At 36.7% G+C, this 22,208-nt stretch overlaps 1 protein-coding gene across 1 annotated transcript; it reads right to left on the bottom strand.

Annotated features, from left to right (window-relative positions):
- Positions 1-232: 232 nt before the first annotated feature.
- Positions 233-20,925, bottom strand: LOC134795129 (uncharacterized). The gene is made up of 17 exons (XM_063766961.1): positions 20,659-20,925; positions 18,098-18,205; positions 17,344-17,801; positions 16,860-16,962; positions 16,583-16,678; positions 15,656-15,811; positions 15,153-15,206; positions 11,526-11,795; positions 10,678-10,782; positions 9,798-10,252; positions 9,517-9,619; positions 9,201-9,296; positions 8,211-8,366; positions 4,060-4,110; positions 1,043-1,138; positions 656-811; positions 233-283 (listed from the first exon to the last, which is right to left on the bottom strand). The coding sequence occupies exons 1-17, from the start codon at positions 20,875-20,877 to the stop codon at positions 233-235; spliced, it is 2,733 nt and encodes a 910-aa protein (XP_063623031.1). The 5' UTR covers positions 20,878-20,925.
- Positions 20,926-22,208: the final 1,283 nt, after the last annotated feature.

The raw sequence follows: 22,208 nt of genomic DNA on the forward strand, positions 1-22,208 counted from the left end.
TCCGTGTCTTTGAACGGACCAATCACGGCACGGGACTTCGCTCACCACGTCCCGCGCACCCCCGCATTTTTGGCATCATAGGTTGCATAAAATAATTGCTCTAAAGTTCTAAACTCGGTCTAGAGGATTCCTAGTCTATGCAGAGGGCCTACCACGAACCACGTTCGACGTGTTGCCCCCCTGTCACACTTACGTATACATTTTTAGTACTCGTAGTCCGTGTAATGTGACATTACATGAATGTTCGTAACATCATAAAATAGGAGCAGGAATTTCTTAATATCTGCGAAAGAACAAATTGGAATGCTTCATAAAGGTAAGTAATTGTGTACCGCACATGTACCTAGTGGAGCTAATATCAGGGCAGGTGGAGTGAAACAAGTTCACTTGATAAGAGCACATACATAGACGTAAAAATCAAAAATTTTAAGGCGCAACGAAAGCTGTAAATATAAATAGTGTGTCAAATCTACATACAGACAGAAAGTTTCAAAAAAGTTGGAAAGAAATTTCAGGAAAAATTCATAGGAAACAAAGAAAACTTTCATTTTGCAAATCGAAAGTTTCGATACCCATACAAAGTTTCCGAAATTTTCCATGTCGAATTTTCGCAATTTTGGAAACTTTCCGATAGTTCATCAGTATACATATTTACCGTAGACATAGTCAGAACCCCAACCGGCACCATGCCGCCAGCTTTTATTGCTAAAGAGGTCTGCACGTTCTGAAGCAACATTAGGACGATCCTCCGGTTTCTTATATCCATATTTTCCCAAGGCAGATCGTAGACTAGGTCCGCGAGTAGGTCTCCCTAAAAAACATTATTCAAGTCAAGAAAATTGAGTGTACCACTGCTCTGCGCTCTATGGCGCATATACATAATCTAATATTATACAACACACTAAAGAGAGTTGTATCTATATCTGTAATCTGTATTAACTCTGTATTGTACTGCTTAATACACACACAATTACACAAACATGATACAGGTATGCATGCAAGTCCTATGAAATCATTTTTTACATTATTACCGAGTTATTACCTTTGAACGGACGAGTTCGAAAATGACTGACGTTTCGATTAACTGCTGGAATATAATTATTGTCATCAGACCATATGTCCCCATAGCATTGGGATCCTGAAAGACAAAAATACATTTTACAAACTGATGCTTCTAGTTTACTGAGAAAACTTTATAATAATCTGTCCCAAAAAGGCTAAGCAAAAGGCAAAGAAAAAACCTCTGCAGTAAAAGGAACCTCTTTTACGTAAACTCACCAATGAGGCACACTTTAGGAGCAGAACACATTCGCTGAGCTGGTTAAAGACAAGGTAACAGAACAACGTGCTACTGAAGGCTTCCGTAGTGATTGACATGAACCTGTAAATTGATTTAAGAGCACTTTTGATATCTTTTGGTTTGGTCTTTGATGTGATTAAAAATTTGTCTAGAGATTTATGGCACATATTGAGAAATATATTACTTACTCTTTCATTGTTTGATGGTACTTTATGATGTCCTTTAGCCGGTTCGAAATGTCTTCTTGAGAAGATTGCAATGGAGATTTCCGCTCATAATATAATGAGAAATATTTCAGATCGTAGATAAGAATATTTAAATGACCCCAAATATGAAACACGATAGAAAATACCAAAACATCATACATACAAATACCAACGGCCGCGTTATAGGTTGTGTACCAATTGTAAGCGGATACAATGAAGTAGTCACGGTACGTAGTATATTGATTCAACGGTAACTCTAAATCAACAGCGTGCTCAAATGTAGCGTTTTGGGGTTTGTTATTACTGAACATTCCTGCTGCAAAATTGTTATAAACAGGTACTATGTTGAAAAGAATTATTACTAAGACCATCTGCCATTGGCTTACTAAATATACGACTGAGCAAATATTATTGACTCGATGGTACATCTGAAAGAAGTATAAAGTTTAAAAGCTACGATTTTTTGTCTGAAGTTCCTAGTTTTTTAGGAGTTTAAAAATATAAGTAAGTACCTACTTAAAGAAATGTCATTTATAAAAACCGGATTAGTACTAAAGTGGAATATGACGAAGTGTTGCTGTAAGTATACTAATTTGACGTAAAATTAGATTAACATGATGGTTTCTTTTACCTTCTTGGCAAAATCGGTCTTGTGCCTGTAGTAAATTAAATGAAATTCCGAAATAAACTTCTTCACAACTAAACAGTACTTCCTCTGAAAGGGTAGGAATAATCTTTGCTGAAACGGAACAGCTATTTAATTTAAATTATTTATTCTAAATAAGAAAATCTATAAAAAAAATTGTTTAGGTACTCACAAAGTAAACACCTTCTAACATTACGTTGAGATATAAGTCGCCCAAATCAGAACCCGCATGCTTTTTCCAATACAATAATCCACTGGTCAAATCTATAGTAACAACTATAATCAGTATGAAGAGGTATGCGAATGACAGTTTCGACGCGGCATTTGAGCCACCAAGTGATTTGTGCGGCCATCCCGCGATACTGATGATCCAGAATCGAAGTTTTTTCATGTAGTTTAGAGTGAATACATCCATTGAGTCACTGAAACATATATCACCAACAATATTTTACTCGTTCCTTTTTATCAGTCACATTGATTTGTTAGAAAGAGCCAAAGTATATTTTAACTATCATTGATAGTTGGAAATATTAAGCACTGACAGACAGAAATGTCGTTGTATTAATTTAAGGACGTATCCTCACACAATCTTGCCAATATTTCATTGTCAAGGGCCACGACTATTTCTAGATCAATAATTGGTGTAGAAGTTACCTTGGCATATTGCGGAATTGTAGCTGATGGCCGACCCTCATGCCTCTCTGTGACCAAATAAACTATAAAATTAATGCAATGTATGATAATGACTTACTAGAACGCTAGTTACCTATGTTATTAGGTACTTACTAGGTAATTATGGCGGGCTGACAAAGAAATACTGCGAGTCGGACTCGCGTTCCAAGGGTTCCGTACATTAAGTCCGACTCACGCTTGACTGCACATTTCTAATAGGTTTTCTTGTCATCTACAGGTGAAGAACTATTTTGTGTATTTTTTTCAAAATTTTAGACCCAGTAGTTTCGGAGATAAATAAATAGGGTCCCTTTACTCGTATCTCCGAAACTACTGGGTCTAAAATATTGAAAAAATATAAATTTAAATAACTCCTAACCTATGTAGGTCATTTTAAATTATAAAAAAAAATATTTGAAATTCTCAAAATGAGCTCTTTCAATTGATTTATAACACGATATAGTTTGAAAAACTTTATTTTTTAACTTTCTTACTACCCCCCAAAAGTGGCCCCCATGTTTAAAATTCATTTGTTTACGTTACATGTCCATATTTGGGTCACTAATTTACATATGTGTACCAAATTTCAACTTAATTGGTCCAGTAGTTTCCGAGAAAATAGGCTGTGACAGACGGACAGACATACAGACGCACGAGTGATCCTATAAGGGTTCCGTTTTTTCCCATTGAGGTACGGAACCCTAAAAATAATGGACAGGTATACCTATATTAATTTATGGAAATCAATAGAGTTCTGCGTCTTTACGAGGACTGTTTCAACATATTGTCCTACGACCCGTTGTTTTGAATTTGGATAGTTAATATTGTGCAAACACAATTATTTAAACACACACAATAACAGGCTGTCCGTGTCCACTCATATAATAATAAAAATAGACATCGATTAGCATAGGTATTTAACTCATTTAATCATAGCGTTTATGCCAGTTGCATCCGGGGAGCTTCAACTGTTTCTTCAGATCCGATCAGGGTCCGACGCCGTACCGCACAAATAGATATTGGGGTACTCTATACTACCATTTCGCCATTTCGTGACACTTTCTCCTTTTTATATGTTTCTCCGCTTGTTTAATTTGCTTTTTTGTGTATGTGCTCACGAATAAAAATATTTCTATTCTATTCTATTCATATTCTTCTTCCCTTTCGTAACCTCGTGGCTGAGGGACGTGACGATTGTGGGCACTCTAAGATTGTTATTCTAAGCTATTCTAAGATTGTGTAAATGTTCTCAACATGATGAAGTAGGAACAGGAGTTTCTTAAAATCTGTAAAAGGACAAATAGTAAAAAAATCGACAAGATGATTCGATGATTTGGTGCAACCGTAGATTAGCGGAATTTATAATAAAAATAAATAAATGAAAAAATATCAATGTTTAGGCCTAAATATAAATGTTCAGAGATGTGAAAAATACTTTATAAAAATGCATGCAAATGCAAAATACAAAATAGTTTTTGAATTTGTATTTCAAATACAAAATACAAAATAGGTATTTTCAAAATACTTTTTTAAAATACAAATACTTTGCGATAAAAGGTACTCTGAACAGTGAATACCTAGTCTGAATTAAAAAATTTACTCGGAATTTCCGACTAGGAGTTGATAAGACTTACTCTGTTATTCTTTGAAAACAGTGTGTCAGCAATCAGTCTTCTATCTAAAGTGCTAATTTTTAATTGTTTGCTCATATTAACCGGTAGGATGTATGGATGATGGTTTTTAACGACCAATTTTTAAAAGCATTAATTTAGATTTGTAATGTTTTACAGTTACATAGTATAATGCTTCTCGTTGGTGTGATGAAAACGTCTCGTTTGTGTTTCACCAGGGCAGAAAAGTTTGTTTTCCTCTCCTCTCGTACCTTGAAAGCCTCGCAACACTCAAGATTCCACTTTTTTAACCACTCGCTACGCTTGTGGTCATGTGCGACGTTACTAAACAGATCCAATGAGAGAGTTGCCAGGACTGTAACATCAGAAGAGATGTAACTCTCCTAGCTACATTAGCTACTATAAAGTATTTTGTATTTTGAAAACAGAAAATAGGTCCCAAAAACTATTTCAAATAAAATACAAAATAGTTTTCTTCAAAAGGTATTTAAATACAAAATAGGTATTTTGCATTTTGTATTTGCATTTTAAATACAAGTATTTCAAATAAGTCATATCTCTGTAAATGTTGGATATAAATGTTTAGCTCAATGTAAATTTTATATTAAAGAAAAAAAAAATGGAAATTTTACGCTCCCAGCAGGACTTGAACCCGCAACCCCCGCAACTCCGCTACGGAAGCAGCAAAGCTCAAAGCGGGTTCAAGTTTTGCCGGAAGCGTACATTTTTCCATTTTTTCCTTTTATATAAAATACGGAATATCGCACACAGACGTATCTGCTTGTTTAAAAATTGGTTTAAGTCAATGTATGAAAGTGGACGGCCACATGGCAAAATTGAAAATAGATTAATGGACAAAAATAATAACCATAGTTCGATTTTTTTTGCATTAGAAAAAAGGTAAACAATCTTGACGTGTCTTTTTATTGAGAAACACTTTTGAAAAATAAGTCACGCCAAAATGTAACAATTATGAATCATATACGATTAGTAATATTATTTTGCTTTCATAAGTAATACTCGTAGTTACTGATTTTTAAAAAGCGTTTTTCATTTAATAGACATTCAAGGTGGCGTAGTATTTTTCTAATGCTAAAAAACGAACTAGAATTGGTTGCCAATATAGAGCAGGGCGGGGGGGGGGGGGGACCACCCCCGAAAATAAGATGGGCAAAAGATTTGACTATTGGTTTAGTTTAGAGGAGGCCGTTTTCGGGATTTCCCGACAAAATTCCTGATTTGCGAATATTTTTCCTGACTCTCATATCAGCGACGGAGGTTCGGGCTAGCCGTAAGCGATATCTATAAGATAAAATAAGATAAAATTTGTTTCGTTGAAAATTATCCAAAAATTAAAACAATCATAATAGTCATAATTAAATGTACAATCATGGTTTAGAAAAGTAAACATAAAATTAAAGATCTTGTAAGCAAAAATTTTAACTGGCTCTAACATTTTACATCAATATCATTTGTATGCTTGATACATTGTTTATATTAATTTGGTTTGGATTTGGATTTGAATAATGTACCTTTTTAGGTACATAATAGAAAAGTCGGCCAATTCACTAAAATTCCTGACATTTTCGTATTCCGGCCGCATTCCTGACAAACGGCCAAAGTTTCTGATATGTCAGGAAAATTCCTGACATCTGGTAACCCTACCCTATACCGAGGCGATTCGGATCACTGGGGATCAAAATAAGCATTTCTGTAAAATTTGAAAGATCGCGGTTAGTTACAGCCAGTCAATCAGCGTCCCGCGTTCGCTCTGTTCCTAACGCATGTCGCCACAGTTACTGCCATTGGAAAAGACTCACGCGTCGGTCACGGTGACACTTCCCGATGAGTCGCCCGTACAGGTGTATTGTGATTTTACCGCCGATGTAAAAAATGTGCAAATACAGTCCGTGATAAAAGTAAACGCAAAAGGCTAAAGGTTTGTAATTGTTGTTACCTATTGTTAATGGCGCATAGTGTTTCCTGATTTGATTTTGTTTTTATTGTATTTAAAGGTATATTTCCGTTAAGCGAAAATAATTCAAACATATGATATGGGGTTATTCGGATTATCTGATTGGGGGCGATTAGGATCACATTATAAAACAAGGTTTTAGGACGTTTCTTTTGGCTTATTTTATGTTCGCATGGTTTAGATGGTGCGTACGTATAAAAAGAAGAGGTATCAGGTGGAATGGTCGGGAGAAAATATGACTACAGCTGCTAATAAGGTTTTAACGAAACCGCTGTCCCTACGTAGAGTCTTTTGTTACCAACAACTAATTTTTTCATATGGGGTGAATCGGATATGTGTGATTTTTCATGTTTTGGTTTGCAAAAGTTTTTGTTTATTTTCATTTAAGTTATTCGATTTTGTTGCTAAATGGCCATTAGCATGTTTTGGATTTATTGTTAAAATATATAGCAGCATATAGGAGTGATATTATGTTGCGCTTTCTGTAGGTGGCGTGATAAAAAATTGAACTAGAAAAGAGGAATAAAAATAATGCTCAAATGCAACATTAAAGATACCAATGTTAGTTGATCTCAATTATTTGACCTTTGTGATTCTTAATCATATGATTAACATGAGTTTTTTTGATCCGTTTTACCCCTTAAAATGGGGCGAATCGGATTTTTTAAGAGGTTTTGTATTTTATTTTTCATAAATCATATTTAAGTTTGATTTTATGTCTGAACCTTGGATTCTGTTCATTAATAAATAATTTATCCAACTGAATATTAATAAAAACAGTATCACCTTAAAATTTGTATTTATTGACCGTCAAACAAAAAAATTACCCGATTCGCCTCGGTCTACCCTACTTACCTGACTAGTTGGACAAATGAAATATAAGTAAATCTTTACTAAGTCAGTGAATAATGGCTATTACAGTGAAACCTGGATAAGTGAGACTTCAAGGGACGAGCAGATTTGTCTCACTTAAAGAGGTATTCCACTTACCCAGGCTCTCAGTTAGCCAGGTACAAATAAATGTCTGTCTCATTTACAGAGGGTTCCATTAATAGAGGTGAGAATAGAGTATATTTCAGTTATAGAGGTGGTTAATAAGGTATTTTGTAAACATTATTTTCTTTAAAAATAAATAAGATAAAATAATCCTTGTCCCTAAATATTTTTTTGAGTCTGTTTAAATTTTTATTCGAATTTATTTTGAATGATTCTACAAAGGATAGATTTAGTTCAATACAATTTGATTGCGTCTTAAAACTTAATTAAATTAAAATTATTTTTTGTTTATTTGTGTTACTTATCAATATTTTAGCTTTCGTTTCGATAGTTTTAACTACTTAAACTAACTAAATGAAACTTGAAGTCGTTTAGACACAATTAAGCAAATGCGGAATTTGTGGATAGACTAAGATTTAGTAAGAATACGGAAATTTATCAATAAAGTCAAAGTTAGAGAGGTCATAGATTGACGTTATCTCAGATACAGAGGTAAATTCCTATAAAATTCTAAAAAAACAATTAAGAATATGTAGTCTTATAAATATTTTCTCAGTAACAGAGGTAAAATACACTCTCTGTCTTAATTATAGAGGTAAATGTGACTATGAAATCACAACTAATCCCAGTTATAGAGGTTCGTTTTCTCTCACTAACAGAGGTAATTCAGTGCTAAAGTGTCGGGACCGCGCCATGAGTCCCAGCTATAGAGGTTTCCCACTTATCCAGGTCCCACTTAACCAAGTTTCACTGTATATTTAAATGCAAGTGTGTATTTTCTTACCATGGCCATGGTCATAACTCCAACGGGGAGCATGCCGCCAGCCTTGATGGCTAATGATGTCTGCACGTTGTTAAGGAACATGAGAAATATCCTCCGGTTTCGAATATCCATACATTCCCAAGGAAGCTCGTACACTTTCTCCGGAAGGATGTCACCCTGTTTGTTAATAAAACTTGAAAACATGACGCAGTAAAGCACGCAGTTAACAGAGTAAAGGGGTCCACAAATTACCAGTTCGCCGGACGATTTAAATAAATAAATAAATATTGCAGAACATTCTTACACAGATTGACCAAGTCCCCCAGTAAGCTCAAGAAGGCTTGTGTTGAGGGTACTCAGACAACGATATATATAATATATAAATACTTAAATACATAGAAAACAACCATGACAAAGGAACAAATATCTGTGTCATCACACAAATAAATGCCCTTACTGGGATTCGAACCCAGGACCATCGGCTTCACAGGCAGGGTCACTACCCACTAGGCCAGACCGGTCGTCAAATTTGTACGTCATAATTTCATAGAAGTTTGATGTTTAAAATAACACCTGCACTGAGTGTGCTGTCAAAATCTCTGCAGACTTTTCTTGGTCTAACTCTATCAGCCTGTCAGTTAAACGCAAAAGGTGATAGTTCCGAACAACTGACAGGCTGATATCGTCCGGCGAACTGGTATTCTGTGGGCCCCTGAAAAGAAATTCTTATTACGAAATCGTTCTATTAATGAACGCCTGCGTTAATTTTTTAACACAGATAAAAAACTGTTTTGTAACGTTTATTATTGGCGAGCTAAAAAAGTAAGGTAATTTTAATATGTATTGGGAAATAAGGATATTGATTTATAAGTTTACCCTTAAAAATTCTACCTAATTCTGAAGTAATCGGTATTGAGAAATGAATAAATTATAGCCTGTATAAGCCAACAGCCTGCATGAAATTAAAAAAAAAATGGTAAGTATAAAATACAAAATAAACGTTTATTATACCTTTGAGCGAACGAGTTCGAAAATAACCGATGTTTCTATTAGTTGCTGGAATATAATCACCGTCATTACTCCATATCTCCATAGATCGGTTGGGTCCTGACAAAAAACAAAAACGGAGGTCTCAGTAGTGTGTAGGTACTCTGTTTATCTCAGATGAGTCGGATGGCAAAAACATTGTTACTTCCTGGTCACTATTTTTTGCTTCATCTCCTCATCCAGCCTGTTTTCTATTTTTTTTGTCAGCCAACTCTTATTTTTATTTTCTATGACAGCAGATATTATAAGAAAAAGTAACTATAATGTAATAAATATATACCAGTGAAGAGCATTTCAGCAGCATAACACAGCCACTAAGTTGGTTAAAAAGGAGATAACAGCACAACGGGGTGTTGAACGCTTCTGAAGTCCTTGACATGAACCTGGAAATTAATTTTAGTTGTATTATAGTGTTAATAGTTTTAAAAACGCTTTAATATACAGTACGATAGTAATATCGTAATGGCTTGTTATCCAATGTTTAAAATGTTATGTTATTAAATGTTTTTCAATGGATTGTATCTTTATATCCAGTTATTAATAAATAAAAAAATTACTTACACTTTAATTTTTTGATGGCGCTTTATAATATCTTTTAACCGACTTGCTATATCTTCTTGTGTAGCAGGGACTAGATAATTATTCTCAAAACATTGAAAACTCGGTGTAAAATATTTCAGATCATGAATAAGAATATTTAAATGACCCCAAATATGAAACACTATGGTAAAAATGAAGAGATCATACATACAAATACCAATAGCTACGTTATAGGACGTGTACCAGTTGTAAATAAATACAATGATGTAATCACGGTATACGGTGTACTGATTTAATGGTAGCTCATAATCAACAGCGTGTTGAAATGTAGCGTTTTGTGGCCTGTGTTCACTGAACATTCCAGCTTTGTAGCTGTTGTATAAAGGTACCATGTTATACAAAATTATTGCTACGACTGTCTGCGATCGGCTGGCGACAGAAACTATTGTGCACATTTTATTGACCCGATCGTACACCTGAAATGATAGAGTTAAATATTTTTAATACAAAAACATGGCTGATATTAAGCAAACGAGTATTTATATTAGTAGCATTAAGTGTGTACATTTGATTTTATGATTTATTGTGTGTTTTAAAAATGTGAGTCAAAAGCTTGTTAAAATGTTAACTCATGCTAGACCGGGGCGAGCCTGGGTCGGGGCGTCCGATATGTTATTTTCTATGGCGGCTGATCGGTGATCGCGTGGTGCTTTCCATATAAAACGAAGAGCCGGAAGCTCTGGCCCGGCCCCGGCCCGATCCAGCGTGAATAATCCTTTATAATGTTTTTATAGTTAACGTATAGTTAACTAGGAGTCGAAGTGGTCGCCTTGACGAAATCGGCCGGAAGGATCATCATCATCATAGTTAACGTTATTGCAGTTTTTTTAATTTTGTGTACCTGAAGGGAATCTGCGTCGTGCCTGTGGTGGATTAAATGAAATTCCAAAATGAATTTCTTCACGACTGAACAATACTTCTCCTGGAAGGGTAGGAACAATCTTTGCTGAAAATGAAAAAAACAACGAATTAATTAATTGTCATTGTTATTGTTGTATAATTGTTATGGGCCAATTTTTTACAAATCGACCCAGTTCCACATTAAGGATGACTCGCTAGACCGGGCCGTGCCCGGGCCGAGGCGTCCGACATGGGCGACATGGCATTTTCAATGAAGGCTGATCCGTGATCACGTGTTCCACAAAAAACGAAGCGCTGTAAGCTCCGACACGGGCCCGGTCCGGTCTAGCATGAGTCATCCTTTAAGCTTGCTTTTGCGAACACACGTATTTCTGATTCTTGAGTTTCATCTTGGTAAAACTTTGAGTGCGTACCTATCAGAAATTTGAGTTTCAATAATAACCAGAGATCGGACAAATTGGCGTCACTGCTCGCAATAATGTGGACATGACTCCAAAATTGATTAAATAATTAATCATTTAATTATTTTTTTACCTGAGTATTAATTTTGTTCCCTAGTCAATAAATAGCACTTAAATATCTTTTTGATATAAATAAATGAGTACCTGCCTACCTACAGAAAATTTGGAAAACATACTGATTATTTTCTTTTTTAAATAATTTTACATTATAAGAAATCTTTGTGTTATTTATTGATTAGGAATCAAAATTAAACCTCAGGTAAGAAATTAATTAAATGATTAATTATTTAATCAATTTTGGAGTCATGTCCACATTATTGCGAGCAATGACGCCAATTTGTCCGATCTCTGATAATAACATACTCACAAGACATATAGATGACAGCATTACGTTGAGATACATATGTCCAAAATCGGTGTCTACGTGCTTCTTCCAATAAGTTATGGTTGTACAAATGTTCATAACAAGAAGCATAATTAGCATACAACGGTAAATAGTTGTCATGTTTGTCGTGATATTCGAGCCTCCAGATACTTTGTGTGGCCACGACGCGATACTATTGAGCCAGAATCTAAGTGTTTTCATGTAAGTCAAAGAGAATATATTTGCCGGATCACTGAAAAGATATACTCTAGGCTAATAAGCTAATAAGCTTTCCACATGTCAAGTTTGATATAATCGATCTACTTGGCCACTTGTTGATATATTTAGGTGAAAAATATGATGATTGACATTTTTATGCTATACGTATATTTAAAAAAGCGCTGGTGGCCTAGCGGTAAGAGCGTGCGACTTTGAATCGGAACTTATGTACGAAATATGATTGGATATTTGCCAGTCGCTTTTCGGTGAAGGAAAACGTCGTGAGGAAACCGGACTCCCAAAAAGGCCTAGTTTCCCCTCTGGGTTGGACGGTCAGATGGCAGTCGCTTTCGTAACTAGTGCCTAGGTCAAATCATGGGATTAGTTGTCAAGCGGACCCCAGGCTCCCATGAGCCGTGGCAAAATGCCGGGATAACGCGAGGAAGAAGAAGAGGTATATTTAACGAACATTTTGTAATATTTGTAAGTATTATAACATTAAGTTAGGTAAGTGGAACACCTCCATACTAACAATTTATTAAGAATTCATGATTAGGTGAGCGTTTCTTTTTTTTGCCACTTTTATATATTGTGACCTTTTTTGCCACTTTTATATATTGTGACCTTTTTGGCCACTTTTGTGTTATTTCTAGTGAGGATCGCGAGCCCTTTTCATCCTTATAGGAGAAAAAAAATGTCCTAGAATTTCCATACATATTTCTAACTTTCCTTTTTGTTACCGCCATACAAAGTATATGGGGACATGGTAACGCAATAGAAATAAAACTCTGGGACAGTTTTTTATCCTATTAGGATCGAAAGAGCTCGTGATTCTGAGTAGAAATAACACAAAAGTGGCAAAAAGGTCACAATATATAAAAATGACAAAAAATATAAGAAACGCTCAGGTCTCCTTTACCCTAGTCAAATAAAACCTAACCAGATGCTATGGAAATTACCTGGGCATGTTCGTGTATGTTGGAACCAACAGTAAATTTACTGTGACTACAAAATTTACTACGACAATAGCCCTCTATACTATCTATTCTCTTTGGTTGGGACGCAACGACTGGCCTGCCTGAGTAGGCGAAACGGCTAAAAAGATCCGTATTACATAGTGTGATAATAATATGCTATTATTAAGCTAGTCATAATTTAGGTGGGTATTTTTTCTATTGTAGTTAAATTTTTAAGTAGGTTTATTTTAATGTTAGTTTAGTTTTGTAGGTAGTTTTAATTTTAGGTTACTATTTATTATTTAATATATAGATCATAATTAGGTAAATGATTACTATTGTTACCAGAAAATATTCGGTAATTATATGTTATATTTGTAATAAATAATATAATATATAATAATCAGCCTATATACGTCCCACTGCTGGGCACAGGCCTCCTCTCATGCGCGAGAGGGCTTGGGCTAGAGTCCCCACGCTAGCCCAATGCGGATTGGGGACTTCACATACACCTTTGAATTTCTTCGCAGATGTATGCAGGTTTCCTCACGATGTTTTCCTTCACCGAAAAGCTAGTGGTAAATATCAAATGATATTTCGTACATACGTTCCGAAAAACTCATTGGTACGAGCCAGGATTTGAACCCGCGACCTCTGGATCGAAAGTCGGAAGTCATATCCACTCGGCCACCACCACTTATGTTATATTTATTAAGAAAAATAATAGGTTCTATAGTTATACAATAAATGAGACTTTACGGACCAGGTTTTGTTATATTGAAAAATAGGTGGTTAGAATTTTAATTTTTTTTAACAATATACCGGGTTGATTCAAACGAATGAGAATTTTTTAAAACAATAAAAAGATAATAGGTATTGGTTTATTGGTTTTATAATGGCAAATTAGAACATAATCCAACATTAAAAGCAATTTGTATATTAAGCAAAAGGCTCCATAGTCTCCGTATCACTGTTAATGTTAAGTGTTATAATAGTACATTACGATACAAGTGCCAAATGTAGGGAATCCGCAACTATTGGCGATAAATTGAAACACGACCTAAGGGAGTGTTAAATCGACACGAGTTGCGAATTACCTTTTTGCACGTGTATTGTACAACGTTTTACAGTACATATGGCCCTCTAAATTTTCGACATAGGCACGTATTGTGCTAATTACCGCACTAGGGCGGTAAAGTAGCAGCATATATGTACCTACTGTAAAAACCTATTACCTATGGTGTTCCAACGCAGGTAATAAGCAGTTTTTATCCGAACTTTGACATTTAAAGCTCTTTTTAGACAACAAGGATTTTAGAACTTTAAGCTCAGAGAAATTGCGTAAGTTTCTTCTTTAAACAGAACTGCATTTATAGTTAAAAAACCGGACAAGTGCGAGTTGGACTCGCCCGCCGAGGGTTCCGTACTTTTTAGTATTTGTTGTTATAGCGGCAACAGAAATACATCATCTGTGAAATTTTCAACTGTCTAGCTATCACGGTTCATGAGATACAGCCTGGTGACAGACAAACCGACAGTGAAGTCTTTGTAATAAATAAGGTTTCGTTTTTACCCATTGGGTACGGAACCCTAAAAAAGATAAGCGGAAATAAGCTGTCCCGGAAATATGTATACAGGGACAGGGTGATTCTGGAGACGTGAGCAGGACTAACACTGCGCATTTCGTAAATTATAAGCAACTGCTTCGTTTCAGTATAAGGCCCACTTGCACCATTCCACTAACCTGGGGTTAACCGGTTAAACCTGGAGTTACCATGATTACCAGTACAATTTGACACTGGGTTAATGGTTTTACCGCTTAGCCGCGGGTTATTGAGATGTTGCAAGTGGGCCTTAGTGAGGTTAACGTTAATTTTCTAGTCGTGTTGAAAAAAAAGTTATTAATTTAGAGTATTATGAATCACCCTGTATATATAAATAAATAAACAAGAATTGCTCGTTTAAAGGTATTAGATAGATACTTACTTTACTCTTTGTTTTAAACTGTCATAGTGATTTACCAGTATTTCAAACAAAAATAATATTTTCTTGTAAGTATGGATTCGAATTACATATAGGTATGTTAATAGGTATATTCTATTTTAGTAGGCATATAATTATTTGTGACACCCTTTTTCATCAACAAATGCCTTAAAAAAGAAAATTGCGTTTAAGTTGTAAATGCGTTGGAGGGCTGTACAGTCGCCATCAGATATATCGGAGCGGCCAAGGTGCTCACAAATATCGGAACACGCCTCTCTTAGGGCGTTAGAGCGCGTGTTCAGATATTGTGAACACCTTGGCCGCTCCGATATATCTGATGGCGACTGTACAGTGTACAGTATCCACTTAAAATATACTTGGCTGAACTAAAACGCATTTTTTCTTTTATTTTATTTTTTATTTAACCGATTTTTGTTTTCTTCGTGATGATGCACATGTCTTCTCCGTCTCATTCGTCCGTCAATGTTCTTAACATGATGAAATAGGAGCACGATGTTCTTATTATCTGTAACATTATATGTATTATAATATTAATAATTTTACCAAACCAAGTCACACAGAATTTAGATACATTAGTTATTATATTTTTGAAACATACTTAAGTCAGTATATAATTTTATAGATTTTGTGACGACTGACTTGCACAATGCGGCGGACGACACGAGGCCTTTGCCCAGCAGTGTAAAGGCTATGAGTATAAAAAACCGGACAAGTGCGAATCGGACTCGCCCACCGAGGGTTCCGTACTTTTTAGTATTTGTTGTTATAGCGGCAACAGAAATACATCATCTGTGAAAATTTCAACTGTCTAGACAGAATTCCGGTTCATGAGATACAGCCTGGTGACAGACAAACGGACAGACAGACGGACGGACAGTGGAGCTTAGTAATGGGTCCCGTTTTTACCCTTTGGGTACGGAACCCTAAAAAGTAATGTGGTAATTAATTACCTACCGTAGACATAGTCAGCACTCCGACTGGCACCATGTCTCCGGCCTTCAGAGCCAGTGATTTCTGCACGTTATGGAGGAGGATTAACACGACCCTCCTGTTCCTCAGGTCCATGTCCTCCCACGGCAGCCGGTACACATGGTCCGCGAGAGTGTCACTCTGCCCGAAAAATTACATTTATTTAACGTTGTAACAAAAAGTTTTTGGCAAAATTTTCATTTTTGGTACAAGATTTTATCGCTGACTGTACTTTTCTTACGACAGACAACTAATACTCATCGAGACAATTCTAAAAACCCCTAACACAATTAGGTTGCGTTGTTTCATCACAAAGTTCCTATGGCCACCTCCTGTCTTCATCATCAGATCAGCTCGATGGTACCAATATTACATTGTCATCCGATTTATACATGCGTGCAAAATTTCAGATCAATCGGAAACCGGGAAGTGGATCAAACTTGCAAGATTTGATTACAGACAACGGGACAGGTGAAACTGAATAAAAGCTTGTAAATAAAAATGGTGGCCCGTTTAAGAACATAGTCGGTGTCATGTACTGATTAGAAAAACTAGAAAAAAACTGCATTTGGAGGGCTAGTTGACATGGACAACTTTCACCATAGGTAAAAAAATATTTTTTTATACGCGTTATACATTGTGTTTTATTCTTTTTCCTAATCAGTAGGGCTAAGATGGTCGGCTCTTTATCATTTGTCACCATGCCTGTCACGTTCTAACAAATAAGTAAGTGCGAAAGTGACGCATGGCATGACAGGCGATAAAAATGCGACCATGATACCGCTGCAGTGCAGGGCACGATTTATGCCATTTAAACGGATTACCACAATTTTAGTTACATACACTTATTTATAGACACAAAGACTTTGAGTTATAATGTTTGAATTAAGGTAGGTACAAAATATTTCAGACCTTTGAGTTGACAAGTTCGAAAATGACTGATGTTTCTATTAATTGTTGAAACACCATAATCGTTAATAAACCATATCTTCCCAGAGCAATTGGATCCTGTCAAAATAAACATAACAAGATTATTAAGCGACGGGAGAAGTACAGCCGCCATTAGATATATCGGAGCAGCCGAGGTGCTCAAAATATCTGAACATGCACATGTAAGCGCATTTGTAGTTTTCAGTAAATATAAGCTATTTGTAAAAAATATTTTTAGAGCAAACGAATATGAACTCACCAGTGAAGAGCATTTCAAGAGTAAGACGCAACCACTCAGCTGGTGAAATAGGAGGTAACAGCACAAAGAGATACTAAACGCATCTGAAGTGCATCTCATAAATCTGAAAATTAGAAACCATTTAAAATAACAGTTCAATCTGTGTAAGACGGTCTCCAAATATTTATTATTTATTTACTTTTATATTTATTTTCGCTCATGATGCAAACAGAATCTGTCAATGAAAAACGTTCAAAGTCTTTAAGTTTGGCAAAAGCTATGTTTTGAACAGCAAAAGGTCCGACCGTAGGCGTAAAAAATTTCGTTAGCTTGGGTACAAAACCAAATATCTAGCCGATGTCGCCCTTACCTTAGCCCAATAACAATGATTTTATTTATTTACTTAGTGTCTATATTTTGGGTTAAGGTGCCACTCATTTTTCAAATTTCAAACCCTTTCTCTAAGGCATTATCCTAATTCCTATTAATACTCTTATAAACTTACTCTTTGATCATTTGATGATGTTTGACGATGCCCTTTAATCGACCAAACATGTCCTCTTGCGTAAACTGACTTGGAGCCGTCATCGTGAAGGCTTGAGGGCTTGTAAGAGGGAAATGTTTCAGGTCATGTGTAAGTATGTTTATGTGACCCCAAATATGGAACACGATGGAAAAAACTAACGCATCGTACATACAAATTCCAATACAAGCGTTGTAAGAAACGTAGATATTGTAAAAGAACACAATCAGATAACCATCGAAGGTTCCATACTGGTCGAAAGGCAAGTCAAAGTAAACGGAGTGCTGGAATGTGCCATTGGCTGGTCTATGATTGGTGAACATTCCGGCTTTAATGTTGTTATATAAAGGAATGCCGTTATAAAACAGCGGTAAGCCAGTTGTGTGTGACACGCTTACTGCAGTAACGATGGCACAAATTCTGTTGACCCGATCGTACACCTGCAAAATTAAAAAAAAAATATATACAGATGTAGTGCATAATTGTTTTCCATCGTATTTTTCTCGGAAACGTTCGTATTTGTCATGCTACTTCAGTCAACCTCAGTACTTTTTGTTCCGAGACTGATTGAAATAGCTAGAGACGTTCGTACGTTTCCGTGAAAATACGATGGAAAATAATTTAGCACTACATCTGTACAATTGTACATGCCATATTTTCAGTATGACTTGGGACTTTAGTGGCAATTAAGAAGTGCTTTAATACTTTTACTCTAGCTAATGGTTACAGTTTTTACCTGTGCAGCGTTTTCCGTTTTGTGCTTGTGGTGGATTAAATGAAATTCCAATACAAATCTTTTTATCATTAAACAGTACTTCTTTTGAAACGGCAGGAATAATCTTTGCTGAAAAGTAAGAATAAATTCGAAGAAAGAAATTCGAGAAAATGATAGAATTGTTAAAATCTATTTAGATCGAATTAAAATCATAAATAAAATAAATTAATTAAAAATTAAAAAACACGACTGCGAAAAAGCGAACTGAAAAGACAAAAATAATTTATAGTTGTGTTAGTTACCCAGTCACATGATTGATATTTTTCATTGACTGTACCTGTGTATTTTATTTCAATTGCAGTCGGGGACCTTGATGTATTGACATTTTCCCATTTAAAAGGTCCCCGACTGCAATCGAAATAAAATACACAGGTACAGTCAATGAAAAATATCAATCATGTGACTGGGTAACTAACACAACTATAAATTATTTTTGTCTTTTCAGTTCGCTTTTTCGCAGTCGTGTTTTTTAATTTTTAATTAATTTATTTTATTTTATACTTTTTAGATTTTTTAAACCAACCATATGTTTTATGATTTGCACCTGGCTTTGGACCGCGTGCAGCGCGTCACATACGTCGGGCTACGCCCGACTCCTTTAGTATGAGGGCGCCTCCAGCGCCCAGATTTGGTAAGCGTACAACGTGTCACGTACGTCGACTCTTTTAGTATGAGGGCGCCGAAGGCGCCTGGCTTTGGAACGCGTGCAGCGCGCCACGTACGTCGGGGTACACCCAACGCTTTAAGTATGAGGGCGCCGAAGGCACCCGGGTTTGGTAAGCGTTCAGCGCGCCACGTACGTCGCGCTACGCCCGACGCTTTAGTATGAGGGCGCCAAAGGCGCCCAGCTTTGGTAAGCGTACAACGTGTCACGTACGTAGGGCTATTACGCCCGACACTTTTAGTATGAGAAGGTCGAAGGCGCCTGGCTTTGGACCGCGCGCAGCGCGCCACGTACGTCGGGCTATGCCCGACGCTTTGAGTATGAGGACGCCGAAGGCGCCTGGTTTTGGTAAGCGTGCAGCGTGTCTCGTACGTCGGGCTGTGCCCGACTCTTTTAGTATGAGAAGGTCGAAGGCGCCTGGCTTTGGACCGCGTGCAGCGCGCCACGTACGTCTGGCTACCTACGCCCGACTCTTTTAGTATGCGGGCGCCGAAGGCGCCTGACTTTGGAACGCGTACAGCGCGCCACGTACGTCGCTTAAAGTATGAGGGCGCCGAAGGCGCCCGTGTTCGGTAAGCGTACAACGCGCCACGGACGTCGGGCTACGCCCGACGCTTTGAGTATGAGAACGCTGAAGGCGCCCGGCTTTGGTAAGCGTACAGCGTGTCACGTACGTCGGGCTACGCCCGACACTTTTAGTATGAGAGGGTCGAAGGCGCCTGGCTTTGGACCGCGCGCAGCGCGCCACGTACGTCGGGCTACCTACGCCCGACTCTATTAGTATGCGGGCGCCCGGTTTTGGAACGCGTACAGCGCGCCACGTACGTCGGGCTACGCCCGACGCTTTTAGTATGAGGACACCGAAGGCGCCCGGTTTTGGAACGCGTTCAGCGCGCCACGTACGTCGGGCGTCCTAGGAAAGAATCTACAATTTTTTTTAGAAGAAATCATTTATCCAGAAAATACCAAGCTGACTTTGCATAGCATTCGCTAAGACAAAGTGTGAAAATATCATCATCATAAATGTTAAAATTAAATAAAAACATACGGTTATTATGATACTTTCACAATTTGTTCTACCAAAGTTGGTGCAGAGTTAGCTTAGAGAGACTGCATCATATCGATTAATAAATAGAAGCTATATTTTAAACTTTTCGATTCCATTAGCGCAATTTAGAAGGTGTATTAAAAACTATGAGTAGTATACTGTACCTAATATAATAAAATTATATTTTTTTATGATCAGCGGTCAAACCCCTTCTTTTTAATGTCCCATTCAATAATAATATTTGGTTTTATTAGATAAGCTTTTCTTAACATATTTTGTCAATTCTTACTTTCTCAAACTTAAACTTAAACCCACATGTTGCGTATATATTATAAATCGGCTTTCACAGCCCTTCATTTTGATACCCTACTCGATAGGTTTGCACGATATTTTTTTCTAAAGGTTGCGTAATATGGCGTATTAAGTCCGCCATATTGTTTTTATAATGACGTCACATAGCCTATGTCACCCGGGATGACGTAAGGATTCTAATGATGTACCATACGTCTAAATCGGTTAAGGCTATCAGAAGTTAAGGTGGAATAAAGAAACTCACATACATACAAACATGAACGCTGAAAACAATACACTCTTTTTTTTGGGCAGTCGTGTAAAAATAGCAGCCTGGCCTGGTAACTTAATGTAGGTATTATCTATGATGTATTGTTTTAGATTAAGAGGCGAAAGAGAACAACATTTTTGACCTTCCGTTGTGAAACTTTGATATCAGGCGTTGCTTGTAAAAGTTCTCTAAGAACAAGGTTTTTGTATATTGCTATCATCTTTCTAGCATTTTGTGCCATTACTCACAAGATACACGCTGGCCAACATCATATTGACATACGAGTGCGCCAAATCATGGTTCACATACTTCTGCAGGTAAGATATAGTGGTAGTCATGTTGAACACCACAAAAGTGATGAGTACACATCGGTACAATGATGCCGCTTGCCTCCAAATGTTTGAGCCTCCAAACTCTTGGTTAGGCCATGACGCAATCATGTTGAGCAAGAATCGAATTCTGCTCATGTAGTTCAATGTGAAGACATCTTTCGGATAGCTGAAATAAACTGTTTTATAGAAAAAAAAAACTAGAGCGCCATAGATAGATAGATAGATAGATAGATTTTTATTGGTATTAATCATACACTGTCAGTTACATACAAAATGATCTTTATATGCGGGCGCAGCATGGTTCCATTATCGCATGTCGCTATGCCCGTCATTTTCGAATTTATATACTTGTTAGAACGTGACAGGCATGGTGACAAGCGATAAAAATGCGACTGTGCTATCGCCGCTGATAAATTATGAATTATAGAATACTATTTTGCCGGTAGATGCCGCTAGTATAGTTGCTTGTTGTGAAAACGTTGCAAGCGATTGAATGATACATAAAGGTACGATAAAGCTAGTAGTTACTCATAGTCTAATAAAACATGGTCTTCTCTTCCCAGAGTGACACAAGCCTACGTCACAATAACATTGTCACTTTATATAGCGCTATTGCATATTATCATATAGCGCTGTCTCATGATGACGTAGGCTTGTGTCAGTCACGTGGTCGGAAGAGAGTACCAGGCGGAGTATATTATTATACCATGGTAGTTACTCGTATTATTTCGACTTGATAGAACAATAAGGAAGGACTTCAGTTATATTTCAGGATGTAAGTAAATAAGCAGATGATACGTTTACAAAGAAGCTAAAATGTAACATGTTTATTTTAGAAATTAACTCGAAAAATAATTCGTTTGATATTCAAATGCAATGTGAAACTATTCTGCGTAATTAGTTATTTTATTTGGTTGAATACCTGGGCATGATGCAGTCGTAGCATTGCACAAAAACGATTTGACTCGAAATGTTATTCCTAAATGCAGCCGAACAGGCGAGAAAGGTCGCTGTGAACAAACTTATCATTACTTACCACCAGTAATTATCACTGGCAAGTAGGAAAAAATTATATTAGTGTTTAGAGTTCCGTGTGGAAGGATACCGTTTTAAAATTATTTTTGTCTTCGGTTTTGAACTAAGATCAAATAAAAATAAAGTAGTACTCGTAAAAGTCCTATGTAATGCGACTTAATGGTACAAAGTTTGATGATGGTAAAGAAGTAACTAATTCAAATGGCGAAAAAGAGGTACGAAAAGTTTTCCCTGCAAATCTGGTAGAACAGAGGGGCTACCGCGAAAACCGAAATTCGTAAATTGCGTGAATCTTTCTCTTTTACTCAACTGAAAGCGTACTTAGAGTGACAGAGAGAGATGCCCGCAATTTGCGAACAGCGATCCGTAACGGCGTAACGTTACGCAGTTAGTTTCGCGCCAAGTGCTCACCTCTCTAAAAGCTCATCTAA

This window comes from Cydia splendana, chromosome 11, assembly GCF_910591565.1.
Source record: "Cydia splendana chromosome 11, ilCydSple1.2, whole genome shotgun sequence".
Lineage (NCBI taxonomy): Eukaryota > Metazoa > Arthropoda > Insecta > Lepidoptera > Tortricidae > Cydia > Cydia splendana.

Excerpts from the sequence above, each read along its gene's own strand:
- LOC134795129 (XM_063766961.1), bottom strand. The coding sequence starts at position 20,877 with ATGAGCAGAATTCGATTCTTGCTCAACATGATTGCGTCATGGCCTAAC. Across the intron at positions 15,207-15,655 it reads GAGTGCTGACTATGTCTACG|ATAATAAGAACATCGTGCTC; the intron begins GTAGGTAATTAA and ends ATAATGTTACAG. Across the intron at positions 10,783-11,525 it reads TGCTGTCATCTATATGTCTT|CAAAGATTGTTCCTACCCTT; the intron begins GTGAGTATGTTA and ends TTTCATTTTCAG.